We start from the raw sequence: 17,542 nt of genomic DNA, 5'->3' as shown, positions 1-17,542 counted from the left end.
CTTTGTTTTTATTATTATCAATATTTTGTTAGCCAAATTTTTACTAAAGCTTAAAAGTACGTTCACATATGCAGTGATTAGCACAAAAAGTAACCACCCGTTCACATACGGCAGATTAGCTGCAAAATTGACAATCAGCTATCAATACTGGTTTGAAAAGATTTTTTTCATAGGAATTGGTTTGGTGTAATATTTTAGTGTATTTGGTTTATTTAATTATTATTGACGATATGAAGAAAGGCTAAGAGATGTTGGTTTCAGTTAGTTACAATAATTTAATTGCGCGATTTTCTGCTAGTAATAGACTGTTTGGAGGAATTCCGTAACGCCCTCTACTGTGGGTGCAAACAATTATGGCAGCAATACGCATGCGAAATTCGATGCTCAAGTGATTATGGGTACTCGTTTTTTTCTGTAATATGGATGCAGAATTAATATCTAACAAAAAATTTATTAGAATTATGTATTGTCTCTCCCTGCGTCAATTTTATTAAGTTATAACATTGACGTTTCTCTTAACATTCGTAATAATAATTATCGACCCTGTATTAGGTTGTATGGGAAAAAGTGTGGTTATAATCTCGTTAGGGAGATAAACTAGAAAAAGTAGATGATCTACTTATCTGTGAGCCTATTATAAGCAATTACATATTCCTCCAGCTCAGCGCAGCTTAGCTTTTAGTTCGATACTCTTCATCTAACGCTTCGACAGTTTGTTACTGCCCTCGATTTCTCGGGAGCGTAATATAGTATATTAATTGGTTTCTTCTATAACCTCTTGCCTTCCTTCGGCTTCAATTCGCTAGGTGAAGTCCACTACTTCGATTGTTTGTTTAGACTCTGATGTATTTTGATTAATACGAATTCCTTCCGGTGTTGCGGAACGGCGCAAGTTCTGGCTCGGATGGCGTTTGAATATCACCAATCACTTATTTGAAAGTCGAAACCATTGCTTTCTATACATACATTTATGCAAAACTGGCAACACTGATCCACCAGATAAGTCTGTAGCTTCTGGAAGTTTGCGAACCTTCACTCGCTGATCGTCCACTGTTATAGCTTCGAGTTTATCGATCATTTTTGATGTGAGAACCTCAATTAGGCGACTGTTCCGGTTCGTTGATCGTTGTAGCAACATAAATATTCCCCATACATTTATAGGGAATGCTGCTGTAGTGACAGTTCTTGGCTGGATATAAATCCGGTCGTTCCGGTAACGTAGAACCCACTGTCGCTTACTTTTAAATTTGTGTTGAATGATTCCAGTTTTATATTTTTTAGTTTTTCCTTATCTTAGCTCTTATTCCATTATTTATAAACAATCACGCATTATCATTCGATTCTTCGCTCAACATTCTCAAATTCGCCATTATGTTGAGCTTCTGGATGAGTTCAGCGTTTTATTTATTTATTGATCGTTGAGGCTCATATTTGTCTATTATTATTATGAGGGGATTTACTGCGGCCTGAAAGGTCTATTGTGCTCATATTTGTATACACTTGGGTATTTGAGCCTATCGAGTCAGAAGCCTATCATAAGCGGTTGCAGTAAATAAATTATAAATATCAGATCGAATTTCATTGTTTCTATTTCACTCTCGTTTCTTCAGATTTTGCAAAACCTGGGCAAAGTCGACCGAACTGCGGATGACATCTTCGATGAACATTTAAACAACTTCAATCGCCAACAAAATAATGCCAACAGACTACAAAAAGAGTTTAACAATTATATCAGATGCATTCGAGGTAAATATTATGAAATGTATTAATGCTGTTCTCATGCGCCAAGTCTTTTCATCTTTCGTGCTTGATATTTTAGCTGCTCAAGCTGCTTCCAAGTCGCTAATGGATGCCATATCCGAAATCTATGAACCACACTGGGTCGGCTACGAGGCGTTGCAGGCGCAAACTGGCGCTGCCGAAAGCCTTTGGCAAGATTTTGCTCATAAATTGGCGGATCAAGTGCTTATTCCATTGAATACGTACACTGGCCAGTTTCCTGAAATGAAGGTAAATCAAAGAAAAATTGTATACAAGTATTATGTTTGACAAGCCTTCTTATATACAAAAAATTATCAATTTACCTTTTTTCAGAAAAAAGTGGACAAACGCAATAGAAAACTTATTGACTACGATGGCCAACGCCACTCATTCCAGAGTCTACAGGCCAATGCCAATAAGCGTAAGGATGATGTCAAGGTAAACTGCGACTTAAAAGAAATAAAACTGACAACAACTTACTGTATTTATTGTAGTAATTTTGAATTCATTTGAAGTATTGAGTGCCTAAATTGCATTTTCTTTCGTTGAACTAAAGCTTACCAAAGGACGCGAGCAGCTGGAGGAAGCTCGTCGCACCTATGAAATACTCAACACTGAGTTACATGATGAGTTGCCCGCCTTATATGATTCAAGAATACTATTTTTGGTCACCAATTTACAGACACTCTTTGCAACGGAACAAGTTTTTCATAATGAAACGTCTAAGGTGACTTTAATATGAGAAAATAAAAATTTTAAAATTTACTGTTTCATTTGCTTTAGATCTACTCCGAGTTGGAGGCAATTGTGGACAAATTAGCAACTGATTCCCAGCGCGGCTCAAACACGCTACGAAAGCAAACTAGTAAATTTATGGAAAGTAAGTGGCGCATTGCGAAGTCATTGAAAGAAAAAATATTAACTTGGGGCTTGTTCCCTCTCTCTCACTCTCTGTCTCTCTCTCTCTGCTCTAAGGCTCTACCTTTCCCGTTCCTAGCGCAACGAAGACGTCGCCATTCAAGCAAATGAACAATACAAGCAACACTAATAATAGCAACTATCAAAATCAGATCACCACAAATGGTTCTAGTAATGCCACTAGTCGTAAGTATTTCAGTACAGTACACGCATTTTAGTACACCCTGTGATACTTAGCTATTTAGGATGTGTTGTTGTTATTATGCGATTCATAGTTTCAGAACTGCGCTTTTGTTTGTTTTGTTTTTTGATAAAAAAAGAAAAAACTGAAAACTAAATGCAAGCGCAACGCAAAGTGAATGATTGTGGGAACGAATGTGTGAGCGGTAGAAAGAGTGTTAAATATAAAATATTTTAATTTATAAACTATAACTTTATTTCATAATAATATTTTAGAATCATGTTGAGAATTTTATTGGCCATTTTAATGCTTTTTGTTTCTATTTTCTTTTTGTAACATTTTTTGCTTATTTTCTTTCCAATTGATTTTGTCCCTATGCATATATGTATGTATGTAGCTGCATAAATATGATTTTATATAAAATTGCATTTTCATAAATTTGTGTATAAATTATGCTTGCTTTAGTTGGTAGCTAAATGAATATCCTTCGATTTTAAGCATTTCTCTTTGAGCAGAATGGAAGTGGTTTTTTTTTTGTTTTTTGTTTTTTTTTTGCGTTGGAGCAGATATGTTTCATTTATTATTCAAACAAAATTTAATATATTTATTTTGTGCTACTTTTCGCTAAGCTCCGGTCTTATCATAGAATGGAATTTAGCTCGCTTAGGCGTATTATTATATTAACTTTTAATTTAAAAATTTACCTTTCCTTGCTAAAAATGTGAGTGAGGCGTATTCTTATTTGCTTATTAAATTATTGCATTATCATTAATATGTTAGAGAGCTTAGTTTATTATAATTATGTTTTGTTTTTGCAATTAATTTTTTTTATGTTTGTTTTAGTTAATGTTTTTTATTTTTTATCCAATGCATACAAAACCATAGGTATAAATACTTGTGCACATACTAAGTACATACATACGAGTTTTATAACTTTGTGCAAGACGAATGCACAGAAGAGGCCTTGCATGGGCAACAACAACATTTGCATATATTTTGTTTTTGTAATTTGGTCGCTCGTATGTCAGAATTTCAGTTAGAATGTAAACAAACAAATAATAGGGCCGTCACCAGGGGGCCCGTTGCGTCCGCTGCGGCAACGCATGTGACTGACGTGACCGTGGTGCCACAATGAAAATATTGCCGCATATGAACAAACAAAACAAACAGATCGTCCCCTTGTATCTACAAAATCATAATTTTCAGTAAATCAATAAAAATGTTCAGAGTTACTTAACTTCTATGAAAAGTTATAACTTATTTGATACGATACTTGAAGTAGATACGCGGTTTTTGAATTCGAACATGTAGATACGAGAAAAATCGAAACGCTCTGAAAAAATTCTATAATCATTATGAACATTGTATGTTTATTATGTTGTTTTACGTAACAGGAGTGCTAGGGAGTGTTTTTCACTAAAAATCTCAATTTCGAAAAAAATGAAGTTACGAGGTTAACACAGAAAGGGGACGAGATGTTCTTGACGTGCAAGCAAATATTATACAAATATAAGCAGGATTTTGTTGGTTGTGAAATATATTATAAAATTAATGCTTATTGAAGCGAAAGAAGAACTATAAGTGTCCAAGCCATCTATGAAACTTGTATCTGGATAACCACGTGTATGTATTTGTGCCAAGTCCATGTTAATTATTTGATTTTGATCAGACAACGGGAACTCATTTCTTGCTTTCTCTAAGTGAACTGGTACAAAAAAAGTCGCTGAATATTGAAGCGGTGACATCGTGCACTTTATGAATATTTTTTCAAACATAGTAAGGTAAATTTTGTCATGCATTGGGTATAAAAAGTTCGGTTTCAGTCGAATTTGAAACAAAATCAGAGTATTTACGTAGAAAATAATAATTTTAGATAAAATATCGCAAGTTTAGTAGTTAATCTGTAGTTATGGTTTATAGCTAATTTTACAAAATAAAATAGTATTACTAACAATGAACTTGTCATCCGTCAAATTTAATTACGCCCCGTAGCCTATAAAAATGATTAGAATCGTGTCGCCCGGTTTCAAAAAGCCTTCGCGTATTCCGCCGATATTTTTAGAAGCCCGATTTGTTTTTTTGCCTTTAAAGCAAATTTTAAGTAAAAGTGTTTATTTCATTATGTCGGCCTCCAACTGTAACCGGGTAATAAGAAATAAGCGAATCTTAACACTGTAAGAAAAAATGTGTTTCTTCATATTATATAATTATAATTAGCGCCGCGTGACGTTTATTCTTAAGTGGTGGGTTCGAATCCCCGGGCATGATAGGGTTCGAATCCCCCAAATGATAGACACAGCTTTTCCCAGCAGCGATCGCTCCCCGACAGGTAATGGCAAACCTCCGATTGTATTTCTGCCATCAAAAGCTGCTCATAAAAAACCATCTGCCATTCGCAGGCGGCATAAAACTGTAGGTCCTCCACCCAATAAAGGGTGTAAGCGCAATATATACATAGATGTATACATATTTATAAGAAAATTATATTTTAACTTATGTCATTTATTCTTACGAGTATGTATGTGTGTGCTTTTTCGCTTAATTTCGAAATTTGCTTATGATTTTGGTATCAAAATTTTGCATGTCTTTAGCATTAAATATTTTTTTTTTAACTTTAGTGTTTTGTTTCATTTGAAAATAATTTACAGTGTTTGACATGCATGTGATGAGTTTCTTTTTTTCTTGTTTCCCTCAATTTTCTTTCATTTTTTTCATTTCGTTTCGTTTGGAATGCTTCTAACAACCGAATATTGCAACCAACTAAACAAATAATTTTAACAACATAAACAAATGGAATAAAATGCAAATTTCAATTGGAATTCAAATTCGAAATCAAAAATTCGAAAACCGGAATTCATAAATCCAAATTCGAAACAACCACCACAAACATACACAAATGAACAAACAAACAAACAGCATCATCCACATCCACAAGCTCCTCACATCAAACATCCAGGCTTGACTCAGTTTCTCCAACACCAGAATCGACGCCGTTAAAGTTGAGAGGCGGTGCCACTCCCGCTGTCGCCCCCACCATGTCGAGTGCCAGCGCCGGCTCACCTTCTTCGCCGGAAAGCAGCCCCCTAACCGGACCTGTGATTCCGCCTTCATATCAGAATGCAGTTGCACTACTTTCGACGGTCACGAATGAAGCGACACCCAACAATGCCGCCGAACAGCGCCAAAGTATTGTACTGGATAGTCCAAATGCGAACACGTCACTTGCTGCTGCTGCGACAGAGAAAAGCGAAAGTATAGATGTTGCACATGCGCATAATGCTGCTGCTGAGGCGTCCCTCACAACTGATGAAATGACAACAAACGATAAAGAAGTATCGAATGTGACGGCCACTCCGGCAACCACTAACAACGTAGACGAAAGCAGCAATACAAAGAAATCGGCGAAACCCACACCAGAACAGCTAAACGGTAATGCTAACGTCAATGAAAATGCAGCAGGCACGCAGTCACCCACCCCCAATGCCAACGTCGATACACCCCCAAAAACGGCAGCAACATTGGCGACGGATGCGAATAATGGCAATACGGATGAAACGAATAAGAAATCAGGAGGTAAAGTCATTCAAAAGTCACCAAAAAGACACAAAGCACAGTTATTGAACCCATTGAATTTGATACGAAAATCGCGCGCCGCCGCGGCCACGCCAAATCAATTCGTAAATATTGATAAGCGTGCGGCCGCTACAAATGAACTTAATACTGTTAATAAAGAAGCTTCAACAAATGTTGAGCAAAATGCGAATGCGCAAAACAATGAAAATGTAGAAGCATCGGTTAGTAAAAATCCTTTCGAAGAAGATGAACAAATCTACGAAATACCAACTGGTGAGTACACAGCTCGTCGGCACAGCGCCAAAGATACGAGTAAATGCTATGTAGATCGAGTACGATCGAATGCTTCCTCACTTCTCTACTTCTTACACTTCCGCCTTCTTTTATATTTATATATACGTACATATGTTTGTACCTTTTTGTGCAAACACAGAGAAGTACCAAAGATATCCTATACCTGCTACAATACGCAGTGCGCGCACGTAGTTGTTGTTGTGCGTGTATTTTCATATAATTAATGTTGTGCCAAAATGTAAAGCTAGCATTGGGTCTAATGCCTTTGCGAACTTTCTTTACCCGTAACAATATTCAGGCGAAAATATGACCCGAAACTTTGATAGATCTCATTTATGTGTGTAGGTGTGATGCTTAAAACCCTGTAACTTAAATTAGTGTAGCTAACAATGGTGAAGGGCGAACACGTATATTTTCCCAAATTTATGATTCACAGAGGACACCAGAGTAAATCTAGTTTTTAGTATCCATAAATTGCCGAATCATATAAAATTAATTACCATTTTAAGGTCCTTGACTGGTGGTGGACCACTGGATTGCCAACATCAGCACAACATATATATGTAACTCATCGAAAATTTAAATTGATTAGGCAATCTTTATTATTTTTATGTAGAACCAATTATGACATTTATTTTTTAAAGATAATCCCTTTTAAATGTTGGCCGCAACTGCGCCGTAATTCGGCCATCCGTAAAACCGAATTTTGAATGACTCGCTGGAGGACTTCGGTCGGCATCTCGTGAATAACTCTGGTAATGTTGGCTTCCAGAAGCTGATTTAGCCACAAAGCATTTAAACTTTACATACACCCACAATGAAAATCCTAAGGTGTGATATCAACGACCTTGATGGCCAATCCACTAGTCCGAGGCGAGAGACGAATCGACGGTGCAGTAAATCCATTTTTTCACGAGCTGTACGACAAGTAGCGTCATCTCCTTGGTACCAAATATTGCGGAGATCACTGGCTTCAATTTCCGACATCAAAAATTCGTTTATCATAGCGCGATAGCTTTCGCCATTCTCTTTTACATTGGCGCCAGCCTTGTCTTTGAAGAAATATGGGCCGATGATTCCTTCCGCCCATCGGCCGCGCCAAACGTTTGTTTTCAATGGTTGTACTGGCTATTCTGAAATGGCTTCCGGTTGCTCATCAGCCCAAATACGGCAATTTTGTTTATTGGCGTAACCATTACGCCAAAAATTTATCGCTGAACACCATAAGTTGACCTGAGCGCGCGATGAACACTTTTCACACAGCGTCAATTTTTGGAATACTGAAAAAAAATGATGTATTTAGTTTGACAGTAGTCACGCGTCATCTGTCAAAATAAGCCTCAATAACAAAAGTACCTCCAATCGGATCACCCTTTATTAGGGAAAAAATAAATCCATTATTTTTGCGTAAAATTTTTGCACAAATAATTTAAAGCTGTTTTATGGTCGATCTTTAGCTCCTTGGCGATGCCGGTCAACTTCGATTATTTTTGTGATTATATCGACATAAACACCATTCATAATTTCAGCGGTCTAGCTTGCATTTTCGCCTTTATCAAAGAAAAACTATAAAATGTACCGAATTTTCTCTTTGTTAACTTCCTTCGTTAACACCCTGTAACTCACAACTGAATGGAACAGACAAAAAACAGCAAAATATTTTTTAATGTGAAATGTCACCTTGACAATGAACATAAATATTTAATTGTTTGATCGATACTTTACCAGATATCGATCACTTTAGCCCCCTACCGAAGAAATAATGAATTTCCTTTCCCCCAAACTAATATTTAGGCGAAAAACATGGAAAGTCCGAATAATTAACGAGTGACAGACAATTAGATACTTAAAATTAAGTTTATCGATTGCCCCACCAAGGTAGTATCATATCTGGAGGCAACCACAAACCACAAAAGAAAATCAAGCGTTTGTTGGGAAAATAGCACAACTTGGAAAATATAGCTTTCTCTTCCAAAGTTTGTTTCTTCAATCTGCTTTGCTTTTTTTTGTTGTAATTATAATTTTGCAGTTTTTGTGTTTCCATACACGTTTGCACCAGGCAGTCTTCGGCTTCTGCCGATTGGCTGATGCTTAAGTGCCATGAATCGGGCTAAAAGTAACTCTTGCTTGGAGTGCCGAATAAAAATTCTGCCTCCTTAAAAACTGGCTATTAAGGATAGAAATAAATAAAATAGCAATACGGAAATAATATATAAAGTTTCCAGGAAAAATTGTGTGTTGGGTCCAATGAGAGGAAGGGGGCGTTGTGACAAACGTGGTTTTATTTGCAACGACAAGGTAAGAGTAGCTAAAAACTGATTAAAATATTTCTTTCAAGTACTTTTATCGATAATTTTTACACAAAGACAATAAATTCTGCGCAAACGGATTTTGCTCTTTTCTGAATTTCGAGAATATAGTATTCTTGTCTTACCTGCTACGTGAAGATGTAATGCTAAACCGGAACAGTTTTCATTTCTCCGAAAGAGAAAAGCGATCAGCGGTAAAACTGTCAGTGCCCAAGCTCTCAGATATATTCAGGTTTACTGTTCTAGCATCATATAAAGCTTTCTATCTATCGGTGCTGATATGATGAATTTCTGATGCATCGCGGATGTTAAAAGACGATAAAGTCAAAAAATCAAATTTCTAGTGCAAGATGGAACACCTTGTTTACTATATGCAAGTAAAACTATAGATTTTATAGTATATTAGTAGTAATGCTGCCTACTTAGTTTTTCATTCTCTCATCACTTTAATTTTTTAACGTAGAAGGGCATTCATATTTTTAGGACGATAATTTTTATGCTCTTTGGCATACATTTGGCTCTTGAAGATATAGTCATTCACCGTTTGAATGCTGGGCAAATCGCGCAAATTTTTCTTTGTTTATTAGTTGCCAACTCAGGTGTATAATTAGCCCGACATTTCTGAATAAAAATGTTCCATACCTTCCTTATTGAAGCAAATTTGCCTGCTGTAAGCTGTATGCGTACTGCTTTGTCACCAAATCGCAAGCAGGGCATTAGAAATTTGAATCTGCTTTGAGTCATTGTAGAAAGATATTTGGATCCAGAGTAGGACAGATCAAATAACTCTGCAATGTGAGGTGATTATCCTTTATGGCAGCTGTTAGGACTAAGATACCAATCAAAGCTTGAATTTCCTCAGCGTTTGTTTCTTTTATTTGAGCTGCATCAGTAGAATTAATACACAAGCGTTGTTTCATTTCGACGTTGGTCCACTAAACAACTTCTCCAATAATACCGTCCGTTGTAAAGAGTTTGAAAACTTGTATTAGTAGGTTCACAATATTTCGAGTCGCACTTGTTGCACAATATTTTGTCCGTAGCTATGAGACTTAGCTTCTTGCGTCGACCACTTATGACGTTTTTTGCCATGTAACATAGTTTTCGAACATATGATTATATTAGACCTTTCACGCCAAATATTCGACGGGATATCGCTTTGGTCTGAAGAAGGTTAGGTAGTGTTGGCTGATCTGTAAAAAGATCTCACTTAGACCTCTAGGGTCCATTGCGTTACCAATGCTATGTATTTCCAGTCGAATTATTATTAGTTTAGAAATCCATTACTTTTGCGCAAATGGTTTAAAACTGTTTTATCTGTTTGATCTTTAGATTAATAGACTTCTTTTTTCCCAAACTAATATTTTATGTGATTCTTCATGCACGTCTTCTCGAGATTTCAGAAGCCGTTCAGCCAATCAGCCAGTCAGCAATATCCTTCAAGGATGAAAATATGCTGATCCTAGGCACATTTATCGAGTCCTACAAAGAGCAGGCAGTGGCAAAGTAGGTGTTCCAAAGTACGCCTAGCAGAAAAGTCTTCGGAAGAATTTTCATCTTCACTTAGCTCTCCCAAGACAGACTTACGTTCGTCAATCGCACCATCATCCTCATCAGAAATTTTTCAATTTTCTCGTCATGTAATGAATATTGTTTTGTCATATTAAATAAAATATGTATGGCATATATAAAGACACATAAAAGTAGATCCTAAAAATCCTATTGCTTTGTTAGCGAAAGTCACACTAAAGACATTGTTTGGATGCAAATTTTTTAAAACAGTACTTACAACCAACGAGCGCAACTTAAGCTCAGCAACGACTAAAGCTGTACGAAAAATTAAAGAAAAACAATGAGCGGAAAAAGTAAGCAGAGGTATGCACTGCGTATACTTTATTTCATAGGAGGAAGTTCAACTATTTATTTTTTAACTTCGAAGCTGAGATATGTAGGGGAGACCGGGGATGGTTGACTAACTTTTGGCTTAAGCTCGTATATCTCTGATGTTTAATTTAATATAACAAAAATAACAATTGCTACCGATAAAAGAACTATTCAGGTACCTTAAATATTATAATATGACCTATATATTCTCTATTATAATACTTATTTTGCTGATTTTATAAACCCCTGACGCTTGGTCAACCTACCCTATGTCCGGGGCAGGTTGACTATATGCATGGGGTAGGTTGACTTAGACAGTAATTAGTATAAATTAAGAGGATTGGTATAAAATAAAACACAAAAATTTACTAAATGATAGAAACTTTTTAATTAAAATGAACAAACTTAAATTCAAGATCCTTTTTCAGGTCATAAAGAACTTTGAGAAATCTAACAAACAATCTTTAATTCTCTCACTTTAAATCTTAAAAACGAACTTAAAAATAACCATAAGTAAGATTAATTCTTTGTACTTTCTTTTCAACTTTAATTGGCGAGCTATGACTCTATTAGGCACGTGAACTGTTGTAAGTCCCGTCTCATCAACATTCCAGATATCACCTGGGGTAAGATTTAATCGTTCGTAAACTGTTTTCAAATTACCAAAAAAATCATCATCGTTTTTCTGGTTGAACGACGTAGCTCTAGACAGGCTCGTAGCTTGAGGTGATCTTATTGATAATGAGGAATGACTTTTTAAAAAATTACCAAGCCAATCTTCGCCAGCCATTAATTTTGTTTTCCAAGATTCAGGCATAGTTTTATTATTCTTTTTTGCGTATTCAAATGCAAACTTGCGTGTCTCATACGGTGTCAATCCATAATAAATATCAGCAGCCGTCTTCAAATAAGCTGTCAGTTTGTTTTCTTCGTCATCGCTAAATATCTGCCTATTTCTTATGTACTCGGCCGTGTCCAGGGACAAATCAGCTCTCGTGAGGTTAGAATTACTTTCTAACTTATTTTTTAGTTTAGTTACATAACGATGCAACGTTTTGTACGGGATTTGGTATAGCTTTGACGTGGCGTTTTTTCTTTCATTATCGAAGATAATCGCGTGGCAAGCTCTTTCTATGATATCTTTTGGAGAATTACCCCTTTCAGATTTTCTTTTGTAAGTCCTCATTGTCTGTAAAAATACAACAGTAAATTAGAATGTGACAGAAGACTGTAGAGCAATTCCATGAGAGATGATCATGAAAGTAGGAGCGACTGGGGTTGGTTACTAATTAGTCAACCAGCCCCTGACGCCATTTTGCACTTTAATTGCTCATAATATGCAAACTCTGGCACTAACATAGGAGCAATACTGCGTTATATATAATTAGTAGAACTATTATGTTTTTATTTGTCATAAGAACAAAATTGTTTCTAACAGATATATAAGCACAATAACAAAAAAAATACGAGCTAAAAAAATTACTTACCGATAACAAAAACACAACATGTGATCTCACTCACGAACGCCTTGCGACTGCCGCGGCTCACTTCGCACAAGTTCGCGGGTCATGGGGAGGCATCGATATTCATGATTGGTTGATGAATATCACGTGATTATGACGAGTTATTGTTACTTAGTCTACCTCCCCCTATAGCCAACCATCCCCGGTCTCCCCTACATATTACCACATATATCTATATGTAAATATGTTTAACATACATATTTTCTTAAGATAATTCACTAGTCAATTTCAAAGATATTTAAGAAAAAGTTTTCAGAAGACATTTTTGTCCTGGCCACAAGCAGGCAAATTTGTTTAACAGCTGGTTATATCCTCTTTTGTTTGATCATATTCATATCATTGATGAGAAAATGCAGCATCACTATTTAAAATCTATAGTCTCTTGTGGATATGAAATTTTTCTTGGATAACTCTTACTTTCGCACAAATTTCCCTTCAGTGTATTACACACTTTTCCAAAACTTCAAGTATTGAGGATAAATCCATTCAATCAGTGGATGGTAATATGTGAAGATTGCGGCGGATCCTATGTATGTTGGTAATTAGTGTGTTGATTATGGCAGGATGTTGAGTCCCATTTTCAATATTCTCTGCCTAGAATTGGCAAATATTTATTTTATTTTTTCGTTCCATTATACTTTAATCATCATCATTTACTTTTTTTCCTATACTTATTAAAAACTTCTTGAAACAAAATACACAATACTATTCATAAATTTTAATTTTGTTTTATTTCATAATATTTTTGCATAATTTAACACGCAACGCACACCAATCGCCGTGTTGTGCCGCCGTTACGTGATAAAAACGCACGTTGGTTGCTCAAGTCTTTCGAATGTCCGCAACAACTTAACAAAACTAAATTGTGTTTTTGTAAAGCTCTTTGGAAAATGTTGATGTTTTGTACGTGTAGTTGTGATTTTCTTTGAGATTCCCTATTAACCCGAAAATAAATCTAACCATACGCCGCGTTAAAAGGCAATAAATGTTGTTGTTTGAAGTTGGTTGATTGGGCTAACCGTAGCTGCTGCAATATTCTAACAAAATGCGAAAACAACAATAACAATAATAACAGTTCATCTCGTTAATGATTAACCAACGCAAAGCTATGAATTGAATTTCAATTCGCGGGCTCCACTTACTCTTCTCTAACACTTTTTTTCTGTGCTAAATGTGCGCTTCAACTACATACATACATATGAAAGTGTATTCAAAGGGGGAAACTTCGCTTATTGCAAAGAGTGTTTTTGATTGTGCAAATCAACTCTGAAAATTGCTTTTGTAATTGCTGGATCTGGATGATGTATCCACCATGTGTTGAATTATTGGTTTATGCTCCCCAAACTAAATCTCATGAAAACAGCCATTTTCGGTGAATGAAGAGTTCCTTTGAATACACGAGTAGTAACGGAATTTACCGAGTGCTTGTAATTTTGTTCAAAATTTTTAAAAATAACTCTTTACTTTACTCTATTCCACAGATGCCACCACTTCGGATTTGCCAGCAGGTGTGCTTTACCGTGTCAAGGCGACCTATGGTTACGTGAAGGAGGACGCTGATGAATTAAGTTTCGAAGTAGGCGATATAATACGCGTCATTGAGTACGATGACCCAGAGGATCAGGTATATATGAAGAAGTGCCATTAGTGACTAACACTTTCACAAGGGATGCTCGACAAAATAATTCTCCCCACGTTAATGAACTACTCGTACTCGCTGTACCAACTAAATATAGCAACAAATTGGTACCAAATCCAAAATTATTATTACGTTTCTCACAAGTCTTACCATTTCTATTATTTGTAACTGCAAAACGAGAAGTTCCGCATATCTTCTGTGCTAGACGCACACGCAGTGGCATAGGCATTAAACGTTTGTCCATAGAAACCCATTGGAGTTGAAGTTGTACACCTATTTAGAGTAAATCTCCACTGCGGATATGAATTAACAAATCGAATGATAAAAGATTTCTTTCTAATAACTGTCGCCCCTCGCCAGATAATAGCAAACATTTGAGAATATTTTTGTTATGAAAAAACTTTTCAAGAAAATATAAAACCCCTTTCCGAAGGTGACAAAAATTGTTGGACAGTACACGCCTATATTTAAAGTAGAAGCTTCGTTCTCAGATCGATTCAAATCTCATCTTTTGTTCTCCCCTTCATTGGGCCGGTTAAGTGGTTATATTTGGACCGGACCAAAGAGTTAGAGGATAGCAAGTATATCCCTTGATTATTTTGAAGCAGAACTTCCTTTAGTCCACTGGGTTATCTGCTTGGTGGAATATTCAAATCTGGCCGGTTATGTGGCTTCGCGTATATGGTTTGCTGCTACGGTACTTTTTTTGCGATAAATTAGCTGAAAATAAATTTCGCCAACTGAGCAGTGGCGGAATGTGTGACAAGTTAATGGCCGTACCAAGAAGCTCAAAAGCTTTTAAGAGAGGTGGAAAGTTGTTTGTTTTAGCAAGAGTTTTTTTAATATTTTGAAAAGTGTAAGAAATTCATCTGTTTCTAGATTTGAACTTCTTATTGAGTTGGGGCGCCAACATTTTTAATTTTTACAGCCAACTACTTTTGAATCGTCCCTATAAATTCTAGTTGTCGTACTGCGAAAATGCGCCCAAGTGTGTCATATTTAAAGAATATGCGGAAAATGGAATGTTTGCTTGTTTGAGGGCAGAAGTTAGAATTTTTGAGGTTATATCGAGAAAACGCATGATACAGTTGGCATCCATTACGCTGTCGATTGTTCCTTGGTGTGTATATCTTTGTAGCATAATTTTACCCAAATCCATCATCCCTTTATGTGCTTGGCTCTCCTTTTTCGCCAGCAATGTTCTGTGATTTTATTAAGCGTAGTTTTTCATTTCAAATTTACAGGAGGAAGGCTGGCTGATGGGGCAGAAGGAAGGCACAAACGACAAAGGACTATTCCCTGCCAACTTTACACGGCCTATCTAGGCATACCAGCGTGCGAACAACAACCGCAGCAGGCCAGTGCAACGAACAAAACATCAACAATAAATAAATAAATAAAGAAGAAGGAGAAGCATAAAAATATTTAAAGATAAAAGTTTAAGGAAAAGTAGAAAATGACAGTAAAATCAAGCCCAGCGGAAATTTCAACAATGGCGTTAAATTGGCTGCAGCGAATGCAAGAATTGTTAATTTTTTATAAATATTTATAAATTAATTTTTTCTGTAGAAAAATCTATTTACTCTGCTATCCTAAAACACACACACACACGCAAAATCAAGAAAGCAAGCAGGCGAAATTTGTTGTTAAGCGCCAATTCAAGCGTATATATGGGAATATACATATATACATATGTATGTATTACATGCACACCTCCAGATATACATATATTTATACACACATGCTTAATATATTTTGTTCCGCTGTCATACTTGCATACATACATACTTAGTTATGTATGGGCATAGTCTATTTTATTTTTGCTCATAAATGCAATAATAATTTTATTATATTGACTATTTTTGTTTTGAAAATTTTAAAAAGAGAGTAAAGCAAATTGAACAAGAATATAAAATTATTAAGTTGAATATTGGTGCATAAATACAGAGATCCACGCCTTTTCGCGGATGTTCTTCAATATGAAAAAACGATTTTTTGCTAAAATTAATTAATGAACTCGATTCTGAATTTATGTACGGATATTCAAAAAACCTTATTTTTTAAATTGTATTTTATTTCTTTTTAAATTTTATTCAAATGCGCTTCCCTTCCAGTTTTATTGAATTCAAATCAAGTTCGTCCTAGGCGAATGCATTAAAGGTGGTGGCACTAGGCCAATAACAACATTTTGAATGTCAAAGTTAAAAACAAGGAAGTGCTTTGTTTATTTTAAACGAATTGCGCACTTCCCCATTATCTAATTTGCTTATAAAAAGCCTTTTGAATTTCAATTCATTACAAAATTTCAATTTTCAAATTACAAATTTTATTGTAAATAATACGTTTCGTAATTTAATTTCGTGCACCGCGAAAAAAAAGAAGCACAAATCAGCTGGTCTACTGCTACCACCTTGAGCAGATTCGCCTTGAGTTTGTCCACAACATTTTGGTTTGTCTTTTTTGAATTCAATATGTAATTTATTAAATTATCTGATTGATTCTACATATCCATTTTCTTTATCAAGAAAAGTCAACTTTAGTCGAAGTTGCTTAAAATTTTATTGTTATTGTTAATTTTTTAAAATATACATACATATATATATTAATAATAAATAAGTTTCAATTAAAATTGGGTGGAACGAAGCTGGCCTAAAGCAAAACGCTAACTAATATTTATTAACAAACTATTTATTTACCAGAAATTCGAAGAACAAAACGTCTTACCCACTTTCGATCGCAGCAATGTGATTGAGTTTTAATTTAGAAGCCGAAACAAGTAACCAGGCAAAAAATCAATATTTTGTTCGGCGCCAATATGTATGATATTTACAAAAAAGAATCATAAACATCCAATGTTTGTGAATTTCACACAAATTCGCCACCGATCGATCGAAAATGGGCTTAAAATTTGTATTTGAAATTGAAATTGAAATTCGTGAGTAAAGCACGGAGAAAGTATCTCGTTGTGAATCGCAGCATATTCAATACATACATATAAAATATAAACGAATCGTACATACAAAACCACGTAAATACCAGAAAAAAAAAATAAAAGTAAATTAAAAAAGTATATTAAAGATAATTGACACGGCCACAAACCTGTTTTCAGGCATTTTTCATTATTCAAAATATTTAGAAAAATTAACATAACAAAATTTGACGAAAACATTAAAGCAAATATGCGTTTTACATATTTGCATTTGGTAGCCAGAATTTTGCGCAAAACTTATATATGAATAAATTTAATTGAAAAAGATGTATTAAATGAATATCTACTTACGTTAGTAGTTAAGCGTAAAAATTACAAACGAAACAACAAAACACAAAGAAATATGAATTAAAAACAATGCAAAACATAATAATTTTGATACATAAATCCGTATAATAGAAGAAAACAAAGTTTAAATTACATACATACACATATATATGTGACGTAACACCGATTTCATGATATACTATA

The 17,542-nt window shown here is 35.2% G+C and overlaps 1 protein-coding gene across 3 annotated transcripts in view; it reads left to right on the top strand.

Moving 5' to 3' along the window:
- Positions 1-17,052, top strand: part of LOC128868425 (myc box-dependent-interacting protein 1) — a 100,165-nt gene extending 83,113 nt beyond the window's left edge. The window contains exons 2-10 of one of the 3 annotated variants that reach the window (XM_054110503.1): positions 1,611-1,746; positions 1,820-2,010; positions 2,095-2,199; positions 2,318-2,488; positions 2,545-2,641; positions 2,737-2,865; positions 5,777-6,706; positions 13,925-14,067; positions 15,327-17,052. In XM_054110503.1, coding sequence (XP_053966478.1) covers positions 1,611-1,746; positions 1,820-2,010; positions 2,095-2,199; positions 2,318-2,488; positions 2,545-2,641; positions 2,737-2,865; positions 5,777-6,706; positions 13,925-14,067; positions 15,327-15,407 — 1,983 coding nt within the window. In that variant the 3' untranslated portion in view covers positions 15,408-17,052. Of the gene's footprint in view, positions 1-1,610; positions 1,747-1,819; positions 2,011-2,094; positions 2,200-2,317; positions 2,489-2,544; positions 2,642-2,736; positions 2,866-5,776; positions 6,707-13,924; positions 14,068-15,305 lie in introns of all 3 variants that reach the window. The other 2 variants (XM_054110504.1, XM_054110505.1) reach the window with 2 other exon arrangements.
- Positions 17,053-17,542: the final 490 nt, after the last annotated feature.

The sequence above is a fragment of the Anastrepha ludens genome, chromosome 6, assembly GCF_028408465.1.
Source record: "Anastrepha ludens isolate Willacy chromosome 6, idAnaLude1.1, whole genome shotgun sequence".
NCBI lineage: Eukaryota > Metazoa > Arthropoda > Insecta > Diptera > Tephritidae > Anastrepha > Anastrepha ludens.
Note: the sequence above shows the minus strand (reverse complement) of the source record. Positions and strands in the feature narration are given on the sequence as shown.